Source organism: Spermophilus citellus (assembly GCF_964194105.1).
Source record: "Spermophilus citellus genome assembly, chromosome: 5".
Classification (NCBI taxonomy): Eukaryota; Metazoa; Chordata; class Mammalia; order Rodentia; family Sciuridae; genus Spermophilus; species Spermophilus citellus.
The window spans coordinates 163,979,895-164,006,406 of NC_138186.1; the positions used below are offsets into that span (position 1 = coordinate 163,979,895).

Genomic DNA, 26,512 nt, shown 5'->3' on the forward strand with positions numbered 1-26,512 from the left:
TGTCCCTATTAGGGCACCAGTAGTTAAACGTTAGTGTGGGGTGCATGACACACCACTCTACACATTGTGAGGACATCGAAGTGCAATGTATGAAAAATACTCTTCTGGGAATACTTTGAGTTTCATACCTACTCCAGGTGCTTTAACAAGAGTTATATAAACATTACCTCTGGGGCAGTTGTAGTCAAATCTTAAGCATTTATTGAGCTCCTGATGTGTACAGGGCATAGAGCTCTTGGAACACGGCTAACCTTCACTTACAGTCGTCCCTAACGTTGCAATTGGAAGAAGTTGTGAGAATTAGCTGATGGCTCAAACTCAAGGCACGGAGGCCAACGCTGTGGGAAAATTACATAACTCCTGGGAGAGACAGTGCTTTTGCTCAGACTGCCCAAATATTTTCTTTCTCTGCCGGTGCTCGAAACCTCCGAGGCCATTGGAGAACTTTGTCCCCAGCCCCTCTCGCTCTTTTGTCTGCTCGTCAGACTCCTTTTCCGCCTGGGTCTCGCTCCTCGCAAACGCGAACGCCAACGCCGCCTCCGGCCAGGAGGCCCGCGCGAGCCAGCGCGCAGCCCGGCCGCCCGCCGCCGGACCCGAGCGCCGCCGCGGCCCGACCCGGGCTGCCGGTGGGTCTCCGCGAGGCAGCGCCGGGCGGCGGCGCCCGGGGCCGAGTCCAGTCCGCGTTTTGCGAGTGCGCAGGAGTAATCGGACAGAAGTGGATAATAGTTGTGGCTCGCTCGCTCCCCGCGTGCCGCGCTGGGCCCGCAGGCTCGGGCGGCCGCGTATTTACCCGTATCCGGGTTAGGGAGGAAAGAGAAAAGTTTCATTTAAACCTGAACCCCAAACTTTCACCGTGAAAGCACACAGCGGGAGCTGGCCCAGACCGTAAGGCGTGCCCGCGCGGCTCCCGCGGGCCTGCAGAGGGGGAGGGGGTCGGCGGCGTCCCGGCGGGCCGCGTGGATGCGCGCAGGAGGGGCCGCGGACTAAAAAGTGGGGGCATTGTCTCCCCCCGCCCCCCGCCCGGCCGCGCCACGCCGCGGCGATCATGGCCGCGCGGGCAGCAGCGGCGGCGGCGGCACGGGCGGGCAGCGGTGAGCGGCGGGCGCCCCCCGGGCCGCGGCCCGCGCCCGGGGCCCGGGACCTGGAGGCGGGGGCGCGCGGCGCGGCGGCGGCTCCGGGACCCATGCTGGGGGGCGGCGGCGACGGCGGCGGCGGCCTGAACAGTGTACACCACCATCCCCTGCACCCCCGTCACGAACTGAACATGGTCCATAGCGCGAGCGCCGCTGCCGCCGCCGCCAGCACTAACAGCGCCAAGAGCGGCGGCTCCGAGGCGGCTCTCAAGGAGGGTGGAAGCGCCGCCGCGCTGTCCTCCTCCTCCTCCGCGGCGGCGGCGTCCTCCTCTTCCTCCTCGTCGGGCCCGGGCTCGGCCATGGAGACGGGGCTGCTCCCCAACCACAAACTGAAAGCCGTTGGCGAGGCCCCCGCCGCGCCGCCCCACCAGCAGCACCACCACCACCACCATGCCCACCACCACCACCACCATGCCCACCACCTCCACCACCACCACGCACTACAGCAGCAGCTAAACCAGTTCCAGCAGCAGCAGCAGCAGCAGCAGCAACAGCAGCAGCAGCAGCAACATCCCATTTCCAACAACAACAGCCTGGGCGGCGCGGGCGGCGGCGCGCCTCAGCCCGGCCCCGACATGGAGCAGCCGCAACATGGAGGCGCCAAGGACAGTGCCGCGGGCAGCCAGGCAGACCCCCCGGGCCAGCCTCTGCTGAGCAAGCCGGGCGACGAGGACGACGCGCCGCCCAAGATGGGGGAGCCGGCGGGAGGCCGCTACGAGCACCCGGGCCTGGGCGCACAGCAGCCGCCGGTCGCCGTGCCCGGGGGCGGCGGCGGCGGCGGCGGCGGCGGCGGCCCGGCGGCCGTCTCCGAGTTTAATAATTACTATGGCAGCGCTGCCCCTGCTAGCGGCGGCCCCGGCGGCCGCGCTGGGCCTTGCTTTGATCAACATGGCGGACAACAAAGCCCCGGGATGGGGATGATGCACTCCGCCTCAGCCGCCGCCGGTGCCCCCAGCAGCATGGACCCCCTGCAGAACTCCCACGAAGGGTACCCCAACAGCCAGTACAACCATTATCCGGGCTACAGCCGGCCCGGCGCGGGCGGCGGCGGCGGCGGAGGAGGAGGAGGAGGCAGCGGAGGAGGAGGAGGAGCAGGAGGAGCAGCAGCAGCAGCAGCAGCAGGAGCGGGAGCTGTGGCGGCGGCGGCCGCGGCGGCGGCAGCAGCAGCAGCAGGAGGCGGCGGCGGCGGCTATGGGGGCTCGTCCTCGGGGTACGGGGTGCTGAGCTCCCCCCGGCAGCAGGGCGGCGGCATGATGATGGGCCCCGGGGGCAGCGGGGCCGCGAGCCTCAGCAAGGCGGCCGCCGGCGCGGCGGCGGGGGGCTTCCAGCGCTTCGCCGGGCAGAACCAGCACCCGTCGGGGGCCACCCCGACCCTCAACCAGCTGCTCACCTCGCCCAGCCCCATGATGCGGAGCTACGGCGGCAGCTACCCCGACTACAGCAGCCCCAGCGCGCCGCCGCCGCCGTCGCAGCCCCAGTCCCAGGCGGCGGCGGGGGCGGGGGCGGCGGCGGGCGGCCAGCAGGCGGCCGCGGGCATGGGCTTGGGCAAGGACCTGGGCGCCCAGTACGCCGCTGCCAGCCCGGCCTGGGCGGCCGCGCAACAAAGGAGTCACCCGGCGATGAGCCCCGGCACCCCCGGACCGACCATGGGCAGATCCCAGGTAACCCCCGCGCCGGCCGGGCCTGCTTCCGCCCGGGGCCTCGCGCGCCGGAGCCCGAGTTTCTTTCTTTGCCGGGTACTTTTCGCGTCTCTCGCGGGGGCGGCGGGGGCGCGGCGCCAGGGCCATTTCCTCGCGCGGCCGCCTCCCGCCCGGCTCGGCGCGCCCCGCGCCCGCCGCGCTGTCCGGGCCGCGCGGGGCCGCGCCGGGCGGGCCGGGCCGCGGACTCGCACCCTCACCGCCTCGGCGAGCCCAGGCCCCGGGACGGGCCACCATCCCAGGCCCGCCGCGGCGGAGCCGAGCGGGGCGGCGGGTCTGGGGTACGGAGCGGATCCGCTCTGGCAGCGCCGGCAGCGTGCCCCGACCGGGCCGAGAGGGAGAACTTTCTCCCTCCTTCGGCCGCTGCGTCGCCCTCGGCTTCCGAGGTAAGGGCAGGCTAGAGAGGGGAGCCCTGTGACAGCGGGGCTTCCCGGCCAGAGCGTTCGGTGCGGGCGTGGAGTTTGAACGTTTGCTGGCAGGAATGAGGACAGTGTGCAGCGGCGTGGAGGGAAGCAGTCGATGGCTCCCGAGCACGGCCGGGGAAATCCATTATCGGGCTCTCGGGCTGCCTGCAAGGAGTCACCTTCAGCCGGGAGGCTGTGTTAAAGGAGCACATTCCGGATCGATTGAACTTATTTTTGATCATGGATTAGGCATAGGTTTTATTCAGTATAGCTAGTGAGTTTAGACCTGTGAAAATGGATCTTTTTGGATCGTATTTATTTGGATTTTCTTTATTTTGCTGTCACCCAAGCCCTACAACGCTACTAGGAAGCGCCCTGTACTCTTGCTGTTTCTTGCTAGCAGGCTGAGCCTAAAGACTGACTTGATCTCCTTTGCAAGGTTTGGAATTTGAATTGTGGAGGTAAACTGGCTGTAATAGTCTCCAGACAGCTGCCTCTGAGTTGACATCTAATCTGCCATCTGATTGGCTCCCCTCTCACCATTGGGCATTTAGCACTGCTGATGTAAATAGAAGTGCTGAGCAGTACAGTCACAAAAATTCTTGCCACAAATAATAACTCTGTTACAAGCAGATGGAAGGTGGAATATTATTTAGAGCTTAAATTGTTATGAATCATAGTTATTAATAAGAGGATTAAATACAGAAAAACATTATGCTGGGGTTCAGTTTTGAACATTTACAAAACTCAGATCTTTGACAATCTAACAATATGGACATTTCATGTATCATGGACTTTATTTGTAGGCTGAAGATTGGACCACTAAAAAGTAATTAAACCACAAATTGTACCAATTTTTGGATTTGCCAAGCATTTATAAAAGACTGCTCTTTACAAATTAAACAGTGAAAGAATTTTTGAGTGTATCAGCATTCATAATATAACAAAAATCTTAACATTCCAAAACGCAGCATCTTTTGGTGGTATTTAATATGACAAGATTAAAGCTATACATTTTTAGTGATTTGTGTTTTAATAATTGTGACTGTTTTAAGACGCTTGTGGATAAGGAGTTTTACTTTGAATTGGCATATTTAAAAAGAACGAAATGAGAAAACCATAATTTTTGCAGTGGACAATTAGTTAAAATAGAAACTATGGATATCCCTGTGAAATGGTAGGAATCATTTTGTATTTGTTTTTGATTTGGACAATTTAGGAATCTTTTTCTTTGATTATTTTGTTAGGTGACAAAATAGGTTAGCATTATTTAAACTGCTTACACAGTGAATTATTTAAACTGCATTATTGACAAGTTGTATTGGGTGTTTCTTCCAAATAATTTTTCTTTCATAGACATCTTAGTGCTATGAAATCTTTAAAAATTCTAATCTGTTAAAAGGGAATAACAGTGATGATTTATATGATTTTAGTTAGCTCATTTGTTTTAGGAAGGTGTATTTAAATAATAATCGTATATTAGAGGAAAGAATTGTTAGAGCCAGGAAAGGCCTAAATTTAACAAATCATCATGTGAATCTTGGTTTAAATCTTTGGTTAATGGAGTTTTCCTTTTAATGGTAGTGTTTCCTATTCTTGATGAAAATATTGTGATTTCAGTTTTTATTTTTGATTCATACAAGTACAAATATTAAAGAGAAATATAAATAAACCCATGTAATTAATTTTAAAAAGATTTGCTTTGTCAGCTTGTTTTTAAAGGGGTTGTCTAAAATTCTCATCTTTGTAAACTACAAACAAATGAAGTTAGAGGCATATTTAGGTCCATGTTACTTTAAAGTATTATTTTTTAGTGATACCAATCATTTTAAATATTTTGATTTCTTTAAATGAGAGTGAGTCCATTTTGTCCTCAGTGTGATCCTTGGGAATAGCTTTTTATCTTTGAGGGGGAAAACGACAGAACATACCACCTCGATTCACAGATTCTTTTTGGTACCTAACTAAAAACATGTGGAATGTCTTTTTCATGTAACCCCCCCTTTTCTTTTTGGAAGGTTAGTGTTATTTAGTATTTGTTATATGATAATTATTAGAAATAGTCATTTGTCGAAAGTATTAAATTACCACCTGACTATAGGTCATAAAATGCTATTAAATCATTTTGTTAAATAATGAAAAAAAAATCTGAGCTTGAATATATTTAGTTTCATTTTTGATTTTAAGAAATAGTTTATACTGGGTAGCAAATGTGTTTGTAATTGGGAATAAAGCACATTGGAGGGAGTCTTTATAGTGAAATAAGTCATTTTATGATTGAGTTTGTTACTGGATTTTTTTGAGGTAAGTATTCAGATAGAGCAGTCTTAAAAAGAACACTGAGGTCAGCTCAGACATAGAGATTTTATGATGTCCACGTTTGTGTTGAATTCCATTCATGCTATTTTATTTTCATTTTTATAGAATTTAATACAATGTAATAAAAAAGAGTCTTACCATTAAAAGAGAAGTGATTAGCTGGCTTTACAAAGCAGGAATCAGCAAACTTATTACTGATTACCTTAAGATGTGCATAAGATACATTGTATCTTAAGATTACCTGCTTACTCCCCTATGAAATTTTAGGTTATTTGATATTTTAAATCTTATAAAGATTTTTGTGGCCTAAATTTGCCACAGAAGGTATATATAGGTGAAATTGGTGATTCATACAAAAGGCCTATCATTTTAAAAAGAAAATGTAGCAAAATGTTTACACTTTTCTGTTTTTCTGTTATATGGGATAAAATTATTTATGGCTTAAAATTGTTTTTATTGGGAATCCTGATTTTTGTGCTACTTGATCTTTTCGGTTTTTTTTTTTTTTTTGGTTGTTGTTGTTATTGTTGTTTTCTTAGTGGTAACCACCATTAGACAGCTATCACTTAAATTTATGTTTATATTAATACTAAATCATTGAGTACCTTCTAGGGAACAACACATTCTTACCTTTGGTCTGTAGTGGGAAACTGGAATCCTTTTTTACTTTGGTTTATTTGTCTGCTTTTAAGAAAGAGTTTTTGACCAGGTTTTTTATATATTTGTTCCATTTTTCTCAACATTGTATTGCCTCAGAAGTGTGTTATGGATATGAAAATAATGCAGACCATACTTGGACACTTTGATTAATGTACTTAACCTCTAAATCTTGTTCCTTTACCATACTTTTAATGAAGAGAAAAGCATCCTTACTCCAGTATAAAAATACTAGGAATTCTGGTTTGAGAACCAATTTAAAAAATATAAGACAATGTCCAATAAGACTTTAATATAAGCTCATTTTATAGTTTCCCTAGAAGGACTTCTTTTAAAGAAAGCAGGTGTAATAGAATGGGGTGGAAATTTTGGCTCTGTTTTTTATTAATGGCTTTTATTCCTGTATAATTTGGAGTTGGGTATATTTAAAAGGACAACTTCGGATGTGATAGGAACTGACCTCACTGCAAACGGTGAGGATCGGCTGGTTTACTTAACCCGTTCCTCTCCTATGAGGCGGGTGGTTTGATTTACATTTGGTTGAGGCCCAAGACATTTTTCTCCTCATTTTGTGGGCTGATGGGTGATGCAGATTTGGATTTGGACTAGAGCTGTTTTAGGTTATGCCGGTCCTGGATCAGGAGGCGTTTCTCACTGTACACTAGCTGATGATCCCCAGGTCCTGGAACTGTGTGCTTTGAGCCATATTTTGTGCAAAGGGACTGAGATTTCACTCGTGTCACTTTCATTTTTTGTCTTGTGTGTAGATGTTCATTTAAGGTTGATATTTTTGTTTGATAGAACTGTTATGTGTTTCTGAAAAACCACAGATTTATGGAGGCTGAAATTAATATTGGTTAAACAACCTTATTAATTTTTTTTGCAATATTTAGATTTTCAAAATGGATGTTATAAAAATTTTGTGACATTTTACAATGCTGTGGCCAAATCCCACCTCTTAGGCTTTTTTGACTTTGGCTAGTTTTCAGTTGTGTCCTTTCTTAGAGGTGTCTTTCCTCCAATAGGAGGCTTTTGCGAGTCTCTGTGCACCTGGAAAGCTGAGCTGTGCACACTTGCTGTGTGTGCTGCTCCAGGCTGAGGAATCCCAAATCCTAGTTCCCTGCAGCGTGGGGGAGGAGCACCAAGCAGAAGTTTGTAGCCACCACAAGTGTGTTTACATTTCACAAACCTAGAATGCAGTACTGTATTGTTTTTTTCTAGTTTGGAGGTTATTTGCACAAGAGTAAATTGTCCTTTTTGGTTTAATGGGGTGATTCAGTAAATTAATTCTGATTTTGGTATACTTTAGTGACTTTTTCTTTTAGAAATTTGATGTAAAGGAAATAATTTAGGTATCATTTGTTATCATTATCTGCATGTCCATAAGCATATATTATTTTACCCTATGGTAACATCTACATATGTTGTATTATTGGTTTACAACCTATAGTTTTAATGATTCACATTAACTGAATAAGTGAATTTATCAAAATACCATACATGAGTCCACAGTATGTTTTCAACCAACATATTTTACTTTCAAAGTTTTTAACCTATACTAATAGCAAAAAATATTTCCTTAGATTTACTTATTTGAATTGGGTCCAGCAGGCAGTTTTCAAACTCACTCACGTATGGATCAATGCCAAGAATATTAGAAGGCTACTATTTGACAGATGAATTAATGATGAAATTAAATTGTTTCTTGAATGATGTTCATTGCTGAGAAAGAGACTAAAGCCTTAAAGTCTAAAGCCTATCTGGTTTACCAGTAGACCCTCTTATTTCCATTATTAAAATCAGGTAGATGGCAGCAGACTCTGGAGTGGACTATTGTAGCAAGACAGTCCTTTGGAACTAGCTGAGACCCGGCCTATCTGGATCTTCTCACCCTACAGGGTACACTTCTTAGTATCTCATCTGGCCTTCAGGAAAGATGAGTCTCAAAACCTAGATAAGACTTACTAGGTGACAACTCTACAGGGGAGGTCCTACTTCTGAAGAGGAGAAAGTGTTTCATGGACCATGCTGTGCCGCCTTTCTTTTTTTTTTTTTGGTAATGGGGTGCTTAAAAATTTATACATGCAGGTGTGTATTTTCTTATAGTGGTAAAACACACATAATGTAAAATTTACCATTTCACCCGTTTAGAGGCATACAGGCCATTGGCATTAAATATGTTCACATTGCTGTACAGCCATCACCACCATCTAGTTCAACACATTTTCGTCTTCCTAAAGTGTTTTTCTCTTCGAATTCTTCATGTCAGACTTTGAAATCGCTTGCTATTGCTGTGTATTCTAAGTGATCTTGTTTCTGTGATAGTCAGCTTTGCCTTTTCTTAGTCTATTAATGAAGTCTTCCTCTGCAGCCCCTGGAAATGCTGGTAATCTTTTTCGTTTTTTTTTTTTTTTTTATCAGTCCATCACTTCTTCCCCCTTCTAACTTTATAATAATCTTCGCAGATTCTTTTTGGAGCTGTATCATTTAGGTTAATTGTTTTATTGCAGATGTGTCATTGAAAGTTTAATAGCAGCTTTTTGGAATTTTTCTGAAGTTTGAAGGTTTGGGGTGTTTTTGGTTTGTTTCTTTTTGAGTGAAACCTGGGACTTGTTTGGATGATAGGGTGTAGAAATGAGTTCTTATCATGAACTCTTCCCTTTTCATAGTTCTCTTATCATTTGCATTTTTAGTCTCTCTCTTTTTAAATTTTTTTTTTGTAGTTGTGAATGGACAGCATACCTTTATTTTATTTTATTTTTATGTAGTGCTAAGGATCCAACCCAGTGCCTCATACATGCTAGGCAAGCACTCTGCCACTGAGCTATAGCCCCAGCCCTTAGCCTCTCTTAAACATTTAGTTTTGTTTTTCTCCTAGTATTGAAGACCATCGATGGTGGTCATTTTTCCCGTTCTTGCTGTGTTGTGGGGTATTTGGGCTTCTCATTCACCCGCCCAGGGCAGACAGCCAGGCCAGGTGATGCTGTGTCCTCTTTGGTAGGGTTTTGTGCTCCACCTCATGTCATTAGCTTTTATCTCCGTACATAGAAATTCTCTGTACATAGAAAAATTCCTAAGCTAAGACAGTTGGCCTTTTAATTACATTCTAAAGGCTACTGCAAAGGGATACTTCTTTCTTATGAACAGCCTTTTGTGCGTGTGTGTGTGTGTATGTGTGTGTGTGAGTGTGTATAAAATATTAGAATTGTTTTTTAATTGCTGTGGATGCTGAAAGGTAGCCACCTCTTCACATTCAATTACGTACTTTTAGCGCCGGATTTCATGGAGGACACAGAGGAAATGGACTGCTCCTTAAGAAGCAGCAATTATTTCTTTAAGGCATAGACATTTTAGTATTTGTGTGTGCTGTCAGGTGTCTGTTCCATAAATGTCCACTCCCAGCAATCAGATGGGCACTCCTTACGGAGCACACATTTTCTCACTCAGCCTGAGTGAGATGTAGGCAGTGGCTAGGGTCTGGGTTGCTGCTGGCGCTTGTGTTTGCTCCCTGGATTACGGATTTTGGCATCATTGAGTTAGAACTAGCTCATTTTAGCAGAGTGTCTGTAGCAGCATTGTGGGTCAGCAGCCTAGTGGCCCAGTTTTTCGGGTGAGGGAGTGGATTTGGGCAACACAAGTCATTGTGCTTGATAGGATGTGGCTTTTTCATTTCTTCCAGTCAGGTATTGGCTTCGTGCCAGAGCAAAATGTAGATCCACTACAGAGAATAATAACTAAAAAAGGGAAAATATAATCACTTTCAAATTTATATAGAATGGTCCTTTTTCTTTTTCTCAGTTTTCTACATTACACAGACTCTTGGAAAAAAGTTAAACAGTCTGCTCAGATTTAGGAAGACACTTAGATTGCTGGGGTATTTTTGGTAACTGTTTAGATAATGTATGCTGGCTGAGGAGTAAATTCAGCTACTGCTTCTGGGTCCTGAAATAAACCTTTCAGAAAACGAGGCAGTGATGATGAGTGGAGGCAGTTCCGGAATTCTTAGTATCATCTCCTGTTTCTTTTTATGATGAGCATCTTAGAAGTTCAACTATTTGCCATACTTCATAGCTTGATTTTTAAAAAATGATTGGTAATTCCAAAATTGATCAAGAATTTGGCATCTAATTTTTGAAATATTAAGAACTAGCCATACATCAAGCTGTAAGCCCAGTGTGAGATCCTTTAAATTTTGTTTCCAGTGAATATTTTTTAATAATAATTTCATTTTGGGGCTGGGGATGTGGCTCAAGCGGTAGCGCGCTCGCCTGGCATGCGTGCGGCCCGGGTTCGATCCTCAGCACCACATACCAACAAAGATGTTGTGTCCGCCGAGAACTAAAAAATAAATATTGAAAATTCTCTCTCTCTCTCTCACTCTCTCCCCTCTCTCATTCTCTCTTTAAAAAAAAATAATTTCATTTTACCCAGTGAATTATGATGACCTTGGAAACAAATGTCAAACGTTGCTACTGCTGAGCAGGTATCTTTCTGAGGAAGCAGGCTACTCCCTAAGAGAATATCAGTGTATTTATGATTATGAGGATTTGTGAGAGAAAAGACTGTCTTATTAGGGTTCAATGCAGTGGAAAGATCATGGCTTGGAAGTAAGTGGTCAGACATGGGCTCATTTGGGGACTTGGGTGCCTATTCACTCTTCCATCCAGCAGGGGCCCAGTTTCCTTGTCTGGAATGTTGCTACAGGCTGGGTTGTGGAGACCTCTGCTGAAGTCTTGGAGGTAAAACCTTTGGTGTGTCCTCTTTGCCCACCTGCCTTCCCAAGAGGGCCGGGGCTGGGTTTCTTGTTCTATGCCTTGTGCTGCCGCACTTCAGGGTACGGTTGAGGACAAGCCCTTGCCTCTGACAGTTAGGGATGCCCAAACCCTCCCTGCTCCAAATCCTGGGCCACTGTGAATTGTTTGCAGAGAGTGCCTGATCAGCTCAGCGCCACTGCACAGCCTATTAAGCTGCACCAGGTTCCAGGCACGGCCAGCCAGTGAATACAAACCGAGGCCTGTGTTAAGACTCACTTTTTGCGCATTCTATTGTAATTTCCCCCAAGAAATGTGGTTTGGTACTGATCGGAACTCTTGGATTTGGTTACCGGTAGAGCTGCAGTGGGCTGATGTCATTATACCCAAATTTCTACTCCGGTCACGGTTCCAGGATTAGTGTTAACTATTAAGTTCTTTCTTCTGGTTACAAAAGTCTAGCAAACGACCTGCAAAAATGATTGGCTTTTCAGGAGTACTAGTTTTTGCCAAGGAACAAGATTTCAAAAATTTAAAACTAGAATCTTAAATTTAAAATTTGAAGCTTCTGGGTGCTGGAATTTGGCTTTTTATTTTCTTTTTCTTTTTAAAATTTTTTAGTTGTAGATGGACACAATACCTTTATTTGTTTATTTTTAAATATTTTTTTGTAGTTGTAGATGGACAGCATGCCTTTATTTAATTTATTTTTATGTGGTGCTGATGATCAAACCCAGTGCCTCACACTTGCTAGCAAGCGCTTTACCACTGAGCCACAACCCCAGCCCGACTTTGGCTTCTTACTGGTTAAATAACTTGCTTCCATGTCTGCTTCAACTTCACTGAGTATATTCATATTTGGTCCCTAGCAGAATTGTAATTTATTACACCTGGAGGTTAGGACTGCTGTTAAATAGTTGAAAAGGGGAATGTCAAGTCTGAGAATGCCAGGAGCTGCCTCAAACAAGTAAAGACAGTTCCGTTTGTTTTATTATGAGATTTATAAAACAAAATTTAATTCTATTATGAACAAATACTTACTGAGCACCTCTTGGGCTTCAGATACAGAGTGTAAATATAGCCAATGATCCATAATTCTCCCTGATGAATTATCATCAACTCTTGGTGTTTTACCAAGTAGAAATTAAGGTAAATGACTACATTTTTCTTTTGCAGCTCTTACTCAGAAAGACTATGTCCCTCAAAATGCATCATCTAAAACATGCTTGAAGAGTAGTTGATTATGTATCCAAAATGAATATTTTCTGAAGACTGTGTTACCCATTTTCAATATCCGTTGCGAGGAAGTCTGCCCAGGCTGTACTGGACAGACAGACTGTGCTTGCAGATTGTTCTTAGGTGCTGTGATGTTGATGAGAAAGTGATCTTAATTTGGATTTTATTTTGGGTGCCATCCATATGATGTTTTATGAAAGAAATGACTTCACATTATCATTAGCACAAAGAATTTAATATTTGGGTCATTTCTTAACCTTATTGAACAGTTTTATTTATTTATTTTTTGACAGAGAGGGATATATCACAATTTATTCATATTTAAAACAGAGAAGCCCAGTTGTAAGTATATATGTTAATAAAATCAAAGTGATGATTTTGTGTCCCAAAGAGGAAGTTTTCTTTCTGTCTATGCCATGGCATGTATGCATTCTTAGTAGGCAAACTAGCACTGCAGAAGAATAATTGACTGCAGTAAGTGACAAGAAACCATTAGATCTACTGGACAAGGTGCTTCAAGTACATTGACAGGTTTCAGTTATTGAACAGTTTTATATGTGTCAGGGCTTCTTGCCATCATGGCAAGAATATGGGCATCAGACACATGTGGTGCCTGCTGTGTGTTTTGCACTGTATTTGATTGTGGAGTCCTTTGGTGACTAGGGCCTGATGATTAAGGACAAGTAAACATGTCCACTGAGGCAGCATAAAGAAGTTTTGTTAGGGGGGCACTTCACATAGACTAGGTTGAGGATTGGGGTAGGAACAGAAGGCACCTGCTGATCAGCTAAGACTTGGTTGATGAGCAGAAGTTAACCTGATGGAAGCAGGGGCAAGCTCAAGAGCCAGAACCCAGGTTAGAAGATCTGGAAGTTTGGACAGTTACTAGCTGTGTGACCTCAGGCAAGTTACTTTATTTCTCTGTGCTTTATAGTTCCTCATTTCTATAGGAATGAGAAACTATAGTTAATTCGTAGAGTTGTGTTTTTTATTTTGAGGAGTAGCCTTTAGAAGGTACTGACTGACTGCCTGGTGCACAACCCTGTCCAGCCCCTCTGTTTCTGTTTACTTTGTCAAATGTCTAGTCAAAGTTAGTTATTGAGCATTTCTAAAATGTCTGTTGTAGTTTTTCTGTTTCTTAAAAAATAGTCATACTTTTAAGAAAGGAAAAATAACTTCAAAATATTGATATTTGAAGAATTTAGCTTTGCTCTTATCAAACTATCAACAAATACTTTGTGACCTAGGTGTGTAGGGCACTGGTCTGTCCAGATAAATATGTATCCAGAGAATATTTGTAAGCTTTTGAACATTGTGTTCCCTGTTTAGCATAAAGGGATCCTTAGGTTACTAAGTAAATATTGGTGAATAAATTAATCAAGATAGTTTGTGGGAGATTTTTGTATTGCTTCCTATTCCACTTAATTGGAAATATGGATTGAACAGCTCTGGCCTCAAAGTGATTTGAATTTTGAGTTGAGGGAAGTTGTTGGTAGGTAGACAACTTCCAAATTGGACTTTTGCTTCTAATTAATTTTCTCCCTGTATTAAATAGGTTAGAATCATAGTCACACTGGTTAGGAGTTTGCTGGCCTTGAGAACCTTCCCTTCCCTGCCTTAGAGCCAGCATCTTCTAATCATTGGATGGGGCAGGAAGGGCCGGTCCTGCAGTGGAGACTTGCTCACAGTTCTGGGTTTCATCCCCTTCACCTGGTGTCCGTCCTGTATGGTGAGACCTTGTCCTTCCTTCTCCACTTGAGATTGTTCAGAACCATGAGCACTTTTAAACACCAGTATTTTATTCAGCAATTGGTTAATGAAAACTGGAGGCAAAAAGCAGTTTTGTGTTTTGTCTTAGTAAGTTCTGTGATGTCCATGGAGCTACGTGATTAGTGAGAAGGAGAGAATGAGGGGTAATGGAGGAGAGGAATTGTATTTAAGACAGTGACGCTTGAATAACTTAAAGGAATATGATTTTTGTAGCCTAAATATCCTTTTGTGGTCTAAGTAGTTTCATGCTTCATTGAAAAGCTAATGCAAAGAAGTCGTAGTCAGCTGGTAAGATATTTGAGCCAACCAGTTGTCAGTATGTTGAAGTTTTATTAGCGCATCTAGAAATTTCATATAAATTATTTTTTGAAGAGGGACTTGTGCTAGCATAGCTAAACTGGTGAAGCTGAAATCTGTATTTGTTTTATGTATGTGGTATTTTTTAGGGACTGGGAAACTATTTCATATGTGAAATAAACTAGGTAGTGTGTACAGCATCACATGATCAAAATATTTCCCCCTTGCTGTTGCCAGAAGCTATCTATTGCTTTTCAACAATCTTACTTGTTGGGCATCATGCCAAGATGTTTAAGACAGCCCCTTACGTGAGCCGCTCCATTCTTAACCTCTCTGACTGAAGTGCCGTGACCTTCACACATGTAGATTAGCCATGTGCTCTGTGAATTGAAACTTGCTGCCTCAGGAAGAAAGGGTTTTTCTTTTTATTCCACTGGGAATTTGACAGCCATTCATCCCTGACCTGGGCAGAGGTAATGCAAGGAAATTGGATTCACATGGAACGCGCACAGACAGCCCAGGCAGTTTGGACAGGCAGGCGGGCTTTCTCCCTGGGCCAGCGCGAAAACTCGCGCGGTATGGGTGACGGATGTGCCCAGGTGCAGGACCTGCAGTGCAGCAGCCAGCCAGATGGAAGGACAGTGTTGACTTCGAAAAAGAAGTTCTCATTGTAGGCTTTTCTAATAAGTTCTGACTACTCTTTCTCTTCCTTTCCAGCCTGTTTTTGAAATCTCTTGAATTTTTGTTCATTTTTTAAATGATACTTTAGAATTAAATACTTTAAATACTGTGGGCAGATATGTGGCCTTAGATGCATTTAATTTAGGTGGACCTTTCAAAGAAACACAGAGATACGTTTCCTACACTCATATGACAGCTCTTCTTGGCTTTGTGCTGTAAAATTCTGAAATGAATTGGTGCTTAGAACTCAACTCACATGAGAGTTCTCACTCAGTTTTGTAATGACTAATAACTGTAATTGATGAACGATGAAATTTTGGATAAAACTAGAATTATTAGGTAAAATAGTTTTAAAAGAAGTTTATCTTTGCCTTGTTAATGTACACACTTGGAATTAAAGTACAACTCAGTATAAATAATAGTCATGATACTTGATTAGGTTGATACACAGAGTATTCAGAAGGAAATTTCTCTTTCTGAGAATAATAGGTCTGAAGTAGTACTCCAGCTAGTTTCTTGGCAAAAGGAGGGTGATTAGGGCAGTTGAAAACTTACGAATGCTTTTGTGTGGCTTTCAGGCTGAGCGTTTCTGTGTACTCTAGGGCTAATGAAATACTATTAGGCATCAGAGCCTCTGTCCCAGGTGCTGGGAATTTTTCTTGATACGCAGCTCTTTCCTTGGAGTATGAAAGAGGTGATTCCTTCGGACATCTGTGCGGAGCGTGTGCCTAATGGATGCAGTGGGCTAAGGGGGAAGCAAAGTCATCTTCTGACCTGAGGAAGACTTGCTTCTTTTTCCTGTGAGGAACGATAAGATTAGGAAAAGTGTCTGATTATGACCACACAGAATGTGTTGCTTTCAGGGCTCTTCATTCATTGAAGATGTGAAGGTGACAGTCCCTGGAGGACAGGACTGTAGTGCTGCTAGCATGTTTGGGTGCAGCTGGAAAGATGGAGCAGAAGTACATCCTCATCTGCTGAAGGAAGAGTGGATGTGGAGGGTGACAGCCCCCCAGGAGGCAGACAGGAACCCTGGTTGGAGAATCCTCAAGGCTGGCCTGTAACCAAGCATAGGGTAGTCCTCCTGGGAGAGCAGAGGGCACCAGTGCAGGAGAGTGGCCAGCGGGGTGCAGACGAGGCAAGAAAAATATCAGTGTGAGTGAGTCAGTAGCCGGGCTTGTATGATTTTTGAAAAGGGTGGTCTGCCTGGGGCCCTGAGATGGGGAAATGAACTTAGCCTCTCATTCTGGTCAGGATGATTGGTAAAACTGGTAAATGTTTGCTTCTTCTCAAATGAAGAATTGCAGCTTTAGAGACTTGACTAATAGTGTGGTGTTCCGTAGTAGGAACAGCTGCAGTTATTGGATACCTACTGTGTGTGCCAGGCACACTGCATTTCCCAACAGTCTTGTAAGTCTGTTTGATAGACGAGCAAACTGGTAGAATTAAGGAGTTTTTCTCAAATCCAGTTGTGCATCAGGACCACCCTTGGGAGTAGACATTCACAGGCCACCATTGGGCTTCGGAGTCTGCCTCTTCTCTGGAAGGCCATTGAAGAGCTGGAAGTAATACTTCAATAAGCGTACTTTTTGGTCATTGTTAATACATGTAAAAGTACATTGTTATAACTGCAGGGTTTTATGGTAAGACTCCACAGTCACTATCAGACAAAGATGAGAAAAGCAGCTGTGCTGCAAGGGCACAAGGGTGGCCATTGGGTTTTTCCCACAGTGTTACTGAGCATTAATTTACATTCACCCGTCAGGGGAACTGCATACCACAATCTAGTTCATTGCTTAGAGTTATCAAAGGACACTGTAAAATAATGTATTGATGTTTAAAGAGAAGTGTAGATTCTCTTCCATCTGAACTTATTTCAGTGTGGCTGTTACTGGAGTTTCTCGGGTGGGGAGTGAGGAACTCCATTGAAAGCAGCCCATAGTAGGTACTCAGTCACTTTGGATAAAAGAATAGATAGCAGATTGGACAGCGTCACAGGTCACTTGTGTTATGAGGCCAGAGGCTGTGAATCCCAAGAAACAGGATTGCAAGAAAATAGAGAGGCCAGGTGAAAGGCAGGGGCCAGAAGGTTGGAGAGAGGAGAAAAACTATAGGCAACAGAAAGAATTGTAAAGTAAGAAACCAACAGAATAAAATGTAATATTCATTACATGCCCAAAGGTGAACTGTTATGATAGTGAAAATTATCAACTAAACACCAACATCAACATCAACATCCCCCCCCCCCCCCCACGGTGCTGGGGACTGAACTTGCACATGCTAGGTAGGTTCTCTACCATTGACCTACACCCCTAGTGCACAAAATTATTAAAAGAATCAAGCCATTAGTCCACAGCGTACAAACAAAAACAGATGTACGCAGAAAACTCCCCTGCTTCTTTGGCAGAGTTGTTCTATAACATGCAATTATAATTATCTGTTGCCACATGGCCCCTTTGGAGCCAGAGCGGTTGGTGCTGGGCTCAAAGTGTTGGGGTGGGTGCTGAGACCCTTTCTGTCATTCTTTGATTTTGTCTTATGGGTAGGCTCAGTACTGGAAAAAGCTTCCCTGTCTTTCTTTTTAAAAAGTTATCAATGACCAAATCTCACAGTTTGGCTCACAGTGCTGTCTTATACAAGCAATATCAGTTAAATTTCAGTTAACCAATACTGTAGAAATGTCTGAGCAGGAGGAAAGATCAGAGTACTGGCTCCATTCTGTTGTCTGACTTTTCAACTTGTTTTCCTTGCTTCCTGCTCACTCCTTAACTTGAAGCTGAGATATAGTTCCAAATGACATCCCCCATAATGCTGTTTTAGCTTAGAATTAAATGAAAACTTGTGTCACTTGTGTCTCATTTCCTCTTTTTTATTAATATTTCATTTTACTTTATTGTTTAGAATATTATATCATTACTGATTTAATCCCAGAGATAGCAGAACCAACTGGCTACATGGGTGGAAGTGGTAGCCTTTATCATAGGGCAGCAGTACAGCGGAATCAAGAACTGAACATTGTTTAACATGAGGACAAGGACATTTATAGATAGGTGCAAAATAGACATCCTTGTTTGCAGCCTAGAACTCATTGTTCCAAGTGGGTTTTAGTGATGTAGGAAGGAATACTGCCATGTACAAGACAGTGTGATGGGGGCATTGATTACCATGAAAGTTTGCTCCTGGATTGAAAAACTGAAACCTAAAAGCATAGGTCAAAAGGAGCTGGGGTTGGGCTGGGGCTGTGGCTTAGTGGTGGAGTGCCCGTCTTGCATTGCAGTGTGAGGCACTGGGTTCGATCCTCAGCACCACATAAAAATAAAAAGATACTGTGTCCACCTACAACTAAAAAAATATTAAACAAAAAAAAGGAGCTGTGGCTGTGGCTAGTGGTAGAGCACTTGCCTGGCATGTGTGACACACTGGGTTTGATTCTCAGCACCACATGTAATAAATGAACAAAATAAAGGCCTATTTAAGAAAAAGGAATCTCTTTTAAAAAAGCATAGGACAAGAGAAAAAAATGGGACACTTTCAAAATGTTTATTTAGTAATGGGACTATGTATGAACATGTGATAAGTCAATTCATAAAGGAACTATCATAGTTATTTCTGAAATTTATAAATGCTCGGCATGCACAGCTTACGTCACATAAGTGACATTTTCACTGTAAGTGGTTGAAGTCACAACTTGTGTCCCCATTGCCACCTTTGTCTCCTCAGCCAGAGAGGACAAGGTGGTATAGACAGAGTTCTCATCTGACCCCACGAGCAGAAACCATATGGCATTGTATGAAGAAACCATATGGGATTTTTGAAGGTGTTCTTGTTTCAGATCTGCTTACCTGCTTATTCCAGGCCTTGCTTTTGGGCATGTTGGGTTTGAGATGTGCTTTGGACAGCTCATTTGGTGTAAAGAAAACAGGGACACAGAGTGGGATGGGCCCTTAGGGCCTGTGTGTACTTCTGTGTTCTTTGAAAGTGGGGGTTCCTGAGATTGCTTTTGGGAGCGTGTGCATGGAAAAGACAGCAGAGCAGTAGCATTTAAGGGGTGAGAGGGAGATGGAACCTGGTGGAGGTCCATGGCAGCCTGGGAAGCAGGGGCTTCTGGAGGAAAGATGGGCACAGCCATGCTGAGCACTGAGGAGCGTCCATGAGAGTGGAGGCGGCACTGTGGCCATTGGTGTCCACATCAGTGGAAGAATCAGGCAGGAAGCAGGTTGCATAGGTCCAGGAATGAACAGGAAATGAGAAAGGGGCTTCAGGATGGTTGAATGAGAAATGGGGTTTCTCGTTTGTTTTTTAACAGCTTTAGTTAGTTGGAAGACAGAGGTAGAGAACTCATGCTTACCGTTGGCTCTCTGTGTGCCCAGGCACCATTTGGGCTTCTCCTGTCATGGCTCCCTAAATGTCCCCTGACCCTTTGCTCTAGTTTATTGGAGCTGCTCAGGCAAGGATGGAAGGCCTGTCTTTCTGTGTGCCTCCAGTGCCTGGGGTCATGTCTGGCATGGGGAGGGACTCTTTGTGCTTGTTATCTGAGTCCTCTTACCTAATCCTTGCAGCAATCCTAGGTGACAGATTTTGCTGTCTGTCCTCATTTGATAGAATCTAAGAACGCAGGATGGGGTGGGGAACACATGTGCTTTGCCCAGGCCATCAGGCAATGGCACTGGGAGTCACACCTGAGCTGTGATTTCAGAGTGCAGGCGGCTCCTTTGCTGTGTTAAGAGTGTTGCTCATTTCACTTCCCCTATAGGCTGAGGGGGAAGAGCCACATTTGCACAAATATAATTTATAAACATTTCCAGAAAATAAGTTTTGTAATATTGTGAAGTACCAGTGTGTTCTGGGTGCTCTTTTTCACTTTGGTCACCTTGAAGCAGTGTATCAGCTGGTCTGGTGGAGACATCTCTGAATGCCTGGAGAAACTTCTTAAACCAGAGATCACCGTGTTTTGGGAATCAGCTCTGGTGGTAGTGACCTTGGGTATGGTGATGGCTAGTTGGGGTAAAGTTACTATTGTACGTTTTCTTCTTAACTTCTCTGAAGTCTTGGATTTTAGGGTGGTCACTCAGGATTGGATACTAAAAATATCCTGTTTTTCTCTGTGTGTGTGGATTTGTTGATATAAAAATCTTTGGTAACACAGGAATATATTTTTTACTATTTAAATTACAATTCACAAAAATGTCCCCTTATAAGTATTACAGGTTGTAGGTCAGATTCCCTCATTGTACCTGAAACCTCAAAGGGAGATCAATTGTTTTGCCATTGTACTGACATATTCAGTATTGAATGATTAAAAATATAAAGCAGTTTACTGAATAGTGAGTAGGTGTCAAGACAACGCTAAGAACTCTACATATATTTTCTCTGCAGCAGGCTCTGTTCTTGCTCTTGCTTTACAGAGAAGTAGGCCAAGGTCCAGCCTGGGAGAGTCCAGGTCAATACCTAGGAAGAGGAACCGGGGCCTTCTGACTGCCTTTTAGACCCTGTGCTGTCTTGGTCTCAGGTGGGTGGAATGAGTACAGTTTCACAGGTGGTCTGAATTTATGTCTCGGATGTTGTTGGATTACTGGGGTTTCTTTTGTTTGCTTGTTTGCATTTACAATATCTTGACATTCTGTGAGGATATTGAAAAACTTGAAGAAAGATCTCCCTTCCCACTAGGGGACATCATTTGGTTAGAAAGAGAGACAAAGTGGAATCGCTGCTCAATAGGAAGATTCTCAGCCAGCAGGTGAAACAAGGGTCATTTTCTTCTTTGAAGGGGTCCTGAGAGGCATACCTCTAAGGCACCTGCTGGGGCCCCGTTTCCCCATGGCCGACATCATTGCCGTGCATATCCCTCTGCCGCACTGTTAAGAAGCAGATATGGAGTATGGTGTTTCTTTTTGATGAGAATGTGAACCTTTTTGTACTTGGGCTAGTGTTCATTACCATCCACTTTCCACAGAGAAAGAAAACTCAGGATCAGAACATTAGTGTAAAGAATCTTTTTCTAGCCGAAAGAGTGTTCAGCATTCAACGTATACTCTAGAACTTCTCCCACTGGGGTACTTGCTAGCTGTGTGTGGCTGTTGAAATTAACATTAAACAAATTAAAAGTTCAGTTCTGAGTTACAGTAGCCATATTATAAGTGTACAGTAGCCTACGTGCAGCACAGATCTAGAACATTCTCATCACTGCAGGAAGTTCTGTGGGACAGCACTCTAGAGCCTTCACTTGAATCTTGTAAAATCTAAGATACTTGAGATCCGTGAGCACTGTGCTCTATTGTCAATGCAGAATGTGACCTTCTGATTTGGATAGCCATAAATAGGACAGGATCTTGAATGTATTCATCATTATTTTTGAAACTATCCTTGATGCAATCATCAGTACACATGAATTGTAGTGATCTCAAATAACAAAATAATTGTGAAAACAACACAATAGGGCTTCTTTTACTTGATTCTATTTTATAGCCACGGAAAATTCATGTAAGGCTGCTGAGTGTTTTCTGCTGCATGTCTGAAAGTGGCACTTGGTTTCTGTCTGTATCGCAGTGTGAACTTCACCCAGAGGCTTGGAGTTGGAATACCAGTTATGCATTAGTTGGAATAATACTGTTATATATTTTGCTGTGGAAAAAATCAAATTGCTTTCTTGACTAAAATGTTGTAACTCTTCATAGCAAATGAGGCGTAAAACACATTGTCAAGGATGGAGACCCAGTTTTAGCAGCACTGTGCCTTTGGCTGCTGGTGCTGCTCTAGCGAGGTGTGAGCCTCGTCCACTCTCCCAGCTCCTGCTGGCTTTCAAAGCTCTGCCCTAGAGGACCTGGGTCTGGGTCAGACCCTTCTGAAGTGTTAGATGTTGCATTGCCATGTGGATGATTAGGAGGGAGTGTGGGCTGTGAATTGGAAGTAAACTTGTGCTTGTTAACATTTTACTTCACATTATCATTAGATGAAGCAAAAATACATTTTTAGTCTCTGAAAGCTTGATTATGTTATGTCAGTAATTCTTTATGCCCAGATTCTTTTCTGTTCATTCAGTGTGTATTTCTACTGAGAAAAATGCTCTCCTTTCTTGGATTTAGTAATTTTAGTAATAATACTTGAACCGAAATATATTTTGTAGTGTTTAAATCGTGGACTTTGACTTTCAAAATATCAAATGTTAGTTCAAAAATAGCTAGAGAACACTTCATATTTTTGAGTACTCCTTCACTTTTTTTAAAAAAATATTTTTAGCTGTAGATGGACACAATATCTTTATTTTTTATTTATTTTTTTAATGTGGTGCTGAGAATTGAACCCAGTGCTTCACACATGCTAGGCAAGCGCTCTACCACTGAGCCACAACTACAGCCCCATTTTTTTATTTTGAAGCTTCTGTTTAGATTCTTGGGTCAGAATTTCTTAAGATGTAGTAAATAGGTTACAGCTCCCATAGTCCACTAGGACTCTTAATTTCAAACGAAGGCCGCAGAATGGCCAGAAGGGTTGTTCCATGCAGAGAGTGAGGGGAAAGGTTTTGAGTGGAGAAAGATTATGAATTGGCCTTGTTTTTCTATGGTTAGATAATAAGGGTTTTTTTTTTATACTAATAAGTATTTTTGGCATCTTGCAGACATGAATTCATGTGTATGTGTCTGTGTCTGCGTCTGTACGCAATATCACCAGTTCTATTATTGCAGTTTTATTTAACATAAATGCAAGTGTGGAAAACAGAAAAAGCACAAGCTGGTCACACCAAGAGCCAACGGTGCCTCTGCCACTGCAGGTATGGTTTGACTCTTAAGGGGGCATGTTTGGCTGTGAGCATGGTTTTCTGTTGTTCCCCTCATTGTTTTTGTTTACTTGCTGCCCTTGAAATAGGTGTTTGTGAGATACATTGTAAATTGACTGTACAGCTTCCAGGCTCTACTGGCTTACTCACTCACTAGATGGACTAGTACGTAGAGATAATTGAGGTTTTTTTTTGTATCTGATCTTGTACATTTCTTGAGCCTTTTAAATGAATATTTAAGAGTCAACATCTTTTTTTTTTTTTTTTTTTTGTCCTGGGGATTGAACTCTGGGGCACTTGACCACTGAGCCTGAGCCACATTTCCCAGTCCTATTTTATATTTTATGTAGACAGGGTCTCACTGAATTGCTTAGGGCCTTGCTGTTGCTGAGGATGGCTTTGAACTCACAAATCTCCTGCCTCAGCCTCTGGAGCCTCTGGGATTACCGGTGTGTGCCACCACGCCTGGCAGGAATCAGCATCTCCAGTCTGGAATGCAGTCCGGGTTTATGAAGTTACGTAACAGAAATGCATGTGTATGCTCCGTGAGTTTTCACACACAGAGGAATGATAGTGTTGGGAAGACTGTAGGGGTGGGACTGGCCTTTCTAAGAGGGCGCCTGGATGGTCTCCTTCCCCACTTTGGCTTTACTCATAGGTGTGAGCTCTCTGGCTCTATCTCCTTGCACCTTCATCCCTCTGTGTACTTAGCTGTTTTGCGCTTACCTGGACTGAAGCTTTACTTGTGTTTTTATTTATGACTCCCTGCTCCCTTCTCTTTTGTTTAGTTTTGCTTTCAAGGGATGTTCTTTCTTGCTTTCATTCTTTTTCCTTTTCTTCTAGTTCTTCCTGTTGCTTCTTAGCTATTCACCAAATGAATGGATCCATGCCTGGCCTTTGGTGGCTTTTATACAGTGTTTGTCCAGTGTGTCTGTTGTTACCTATTGCCCTTTTCATCATATTTACTAGACACTCAGCCTCATGCTGTCATATGCAGAATAGGGATGGCAACACCTAATTTACATGATTATATTGAGGCCTAAATTAGATGATGCATGTAAAATGCACGGCACAGTATAAGACAGCACTGTTAAATGCTGGCAGTGGCAGTGGCAGTGGCAAAAATTGTAGTGTGGAATTCCTGGTATGATGGGATGAAAAATGTTTCTAAAGAATACCTCTCTCTATTGAACTGGATTGATAAGCAGGGGCAGGCAGATCATAGAGAGCTCTGTGGATCATGAAGGGAAGATTATACTTATTCTATATGAATAGAAACCACTTAAGAATTTTATTACCAGGAGATGTGATTTGGTTGGCAAGACAAAACAAAAAAAAATGAAGGCCTCTGTTATATCTTAATGTCTGTATCTCTTGTTCCGCTTAAAACAATGAAACTTAAAGACTGGGCAGTATTACTAGTTGCAAATATTTATGAGGTGACATATAATTGGAACAAGAGTTTGACAAATGCAACATCTTGCTAAATTCAGAACCTTGCTCATGGACCCTTAACTGCTTACAAAAAGCAACCCTCCTTTATCTTCTAGGCCCAGGTAGATTTTCTGGGGGAGCCCTTGTGTTCCTGGAGTGTGGTCTTTACTGCTTGTTTTTGCATCTTCAGGCCCATCTGGGGTAGATGCTGCTGTCACTGTCCAGCCTTCAGCTGGAATCCCCCACTCTGCCATTTGTGTTTTATGAAACGGATGACAATAGTACCTAGGGTCTGGGGGTAGTTAGCCAGTGTTCTCTAAACTGTGCTTGGTAGTGCTGCCATTGCTGAAGAACATTATCCAACAGCTGGTGTTGATTGCCTCTAGAATGTTCGTTGTCCCACTTCCAGTTCCTAGAAACACTTCTTCTGTCCTTTGCTTTGATTTCTTAACTTTCTATACCTGGGGGTTGGGGAAGGAAAAGGAGTCACATACATTTTGCAACTTTGAAGCCTTGTGATGTAATTTTTTTTTCTTTTTTTTGCAGTTTAGAAAGCTCAGTTTTTTTAAAAAAATATTTTTTAGTTGTCAGTGGACCTTTATTTTGTTTATTTTTATGTGGTGCCAAGTGCCAGATAGTAAATACTTTAGACTTTGTGGGCTAGATGACATTTGTTTCAACTACTCACCTCCTTTTTTTAAATTTTTTTGGTACTGCGGATTGAACTCAGGGGCACTTGACCACTGAGCCCTATTTCCCCAGCTCTATTTTGTGTTTTATTTAGAGACAGCGTCTCACTGAGTTGCTTAGGGCCTTGCTTTTGCTGAGGCTGGCTTTGAATTCATGATCCACCTGCCTCAGCCTCCTGAGCTGCTTGGATTACAGGCATGTGCCACCATGCCCAGCTCAACTACTCATCTATCTTTATGTAGCACTGAAGCAGACATGAGTTGGAGGCTGTATGCCAATATCAGTGCTGAAATTTGAATTTTATATAATTTCGTATGTCATAAAGCTTTTTTTTTTTTTTTTGCTCCTTTTCCCCCAACCATTTAAAAAGGTTAAAAAAAAAAAGTTCTTAGTTTGTTGGCCCAACAAAAACAAGTGGATCAGATTTTGCCTGAGGGACCACAGTCAACTGTCAACTGCTTGTCAAGAGATACTTCTTCATTTCAGGTTCCATCCAAATCTTGTACTTCATCCCCAGTTAGGAGTCTTTGTTTACACAGCTCTCTATTCTCAGGGATTATAAGTAGCATTTTGGGAGGATTTTAGATCCCTGGGATGAAGGACCTGGGGTCCAGAAGGGAGGAAAGCAGATTGTCTGATTTTACAGATTCATAAACAAGAAATTTGTACATTTTAAACAGTCTTCTTGATTTTCCATACAGAGAGTGTCTTTCTTCTTATTTTTTACTGCTTACCGTTTAATTGAGGTTATTCATGTTTTAGGCACTCTGTCAGTTACTTCTTATTATTCCTTGATGTTTTGAGTTTTATTCTTTCTTTTTTAAATTGCAAAACCATAGTATTTAAATAGTTTCATTATAAAAGATTCAACACTTGCAAAAACAAGTTTACAATCTCTTTTACTGCTTCTGCTTTCTGGAACATTAAGTATACTTTTTTTTCTAGTTGACTTTTCATTTTAAAATACTGCATGTGAACATACACAGTCACACATACACATGTACTGCTATGTGACAGCCTGCTACACATGTTCTTCTCTGGCCCCTGCAGCCTCTCTGAGGCATATCACAGTGCTTCTGCTTTTTTCCTTTGGGTGATTTTGAGTGTGGGGGGAGGAGAGGTTCTCATTGGTCTAAGCAGTCTCCGAACAATGAAAAACCACAAGGTCATTTCTCCTGTGAACCATTGAGTCATTTTGGAATGTCACCTTCTGAGGCAGTTGACAACAGAACTTGCCTGGATAATCAGCGCAGGATCTTCAGGACAGAGCACCGTGTGATGTCTTTTTTTTTTTGACAGCCTCCGGTGCAGTCCTGGGCCTCCTGCATCGTTGAGTGCTGTCCACAACCAAGTTTCTTACCCAGAATGGGCTGCAGAAATGCAGGATCTTGTGGTTAAGCTGTGTGACCGGTGGTGCCTTCACCCTGTTGTGTCCCAAAGCAGAGGCAAAGGCAGACATTTCAAAGTGATTGAGAGAAGATGAGTGCATTTCCTGTTTAGAAGGCATCAGCTGGGTTTTTTCCCCCTCAAGTTATTTTCATTGTATCTGGTTAGCTTTAAAAATTGGGGAGAGCAGGGAGGAGGGTGTGCGGTGGTATGCTGTGGACAGCAGATGGCTTCAGTTCCCCTTCCTTTATATATACAGTACTAAGTAGATGTCCTTGTCACA

At 43.4% G+C, this 26,512-nt stretch overlaps 1 protein-coding gene across 3 annotated transcripts in view; it reads left to right on the plus strand.

Annotated features, from left to right (window-relative positions):
* The first annotated feature begins 634 nt into the window (after positions 1-634).
* The window catches only part of ARID1B (AT-rich interaction domain 1B), a 409,511-nt gene continuing 383,633 nt past the window's right edge, over positions 635-26,512 (plus strand). The window contains exon 1 of one of the 3 annotated variants that reach the window (XM_081296020.1): positions 635-2,794. In XM_081296020.1, the coding sequence (XP_081152146.1) occupies positions 1,046-2,794 (1,749 nt within the window). In that variant the 5' untranslated portion in view covers positions 635-1,045. Of the gene's footprint in view, positions 2,795-3,088; positions 3,217-26,512 lie in introns of those variants that run through there. The other 2 variants (XM_081296019.1, XM_081296021.1) reach the window with 2 other exon arrangements.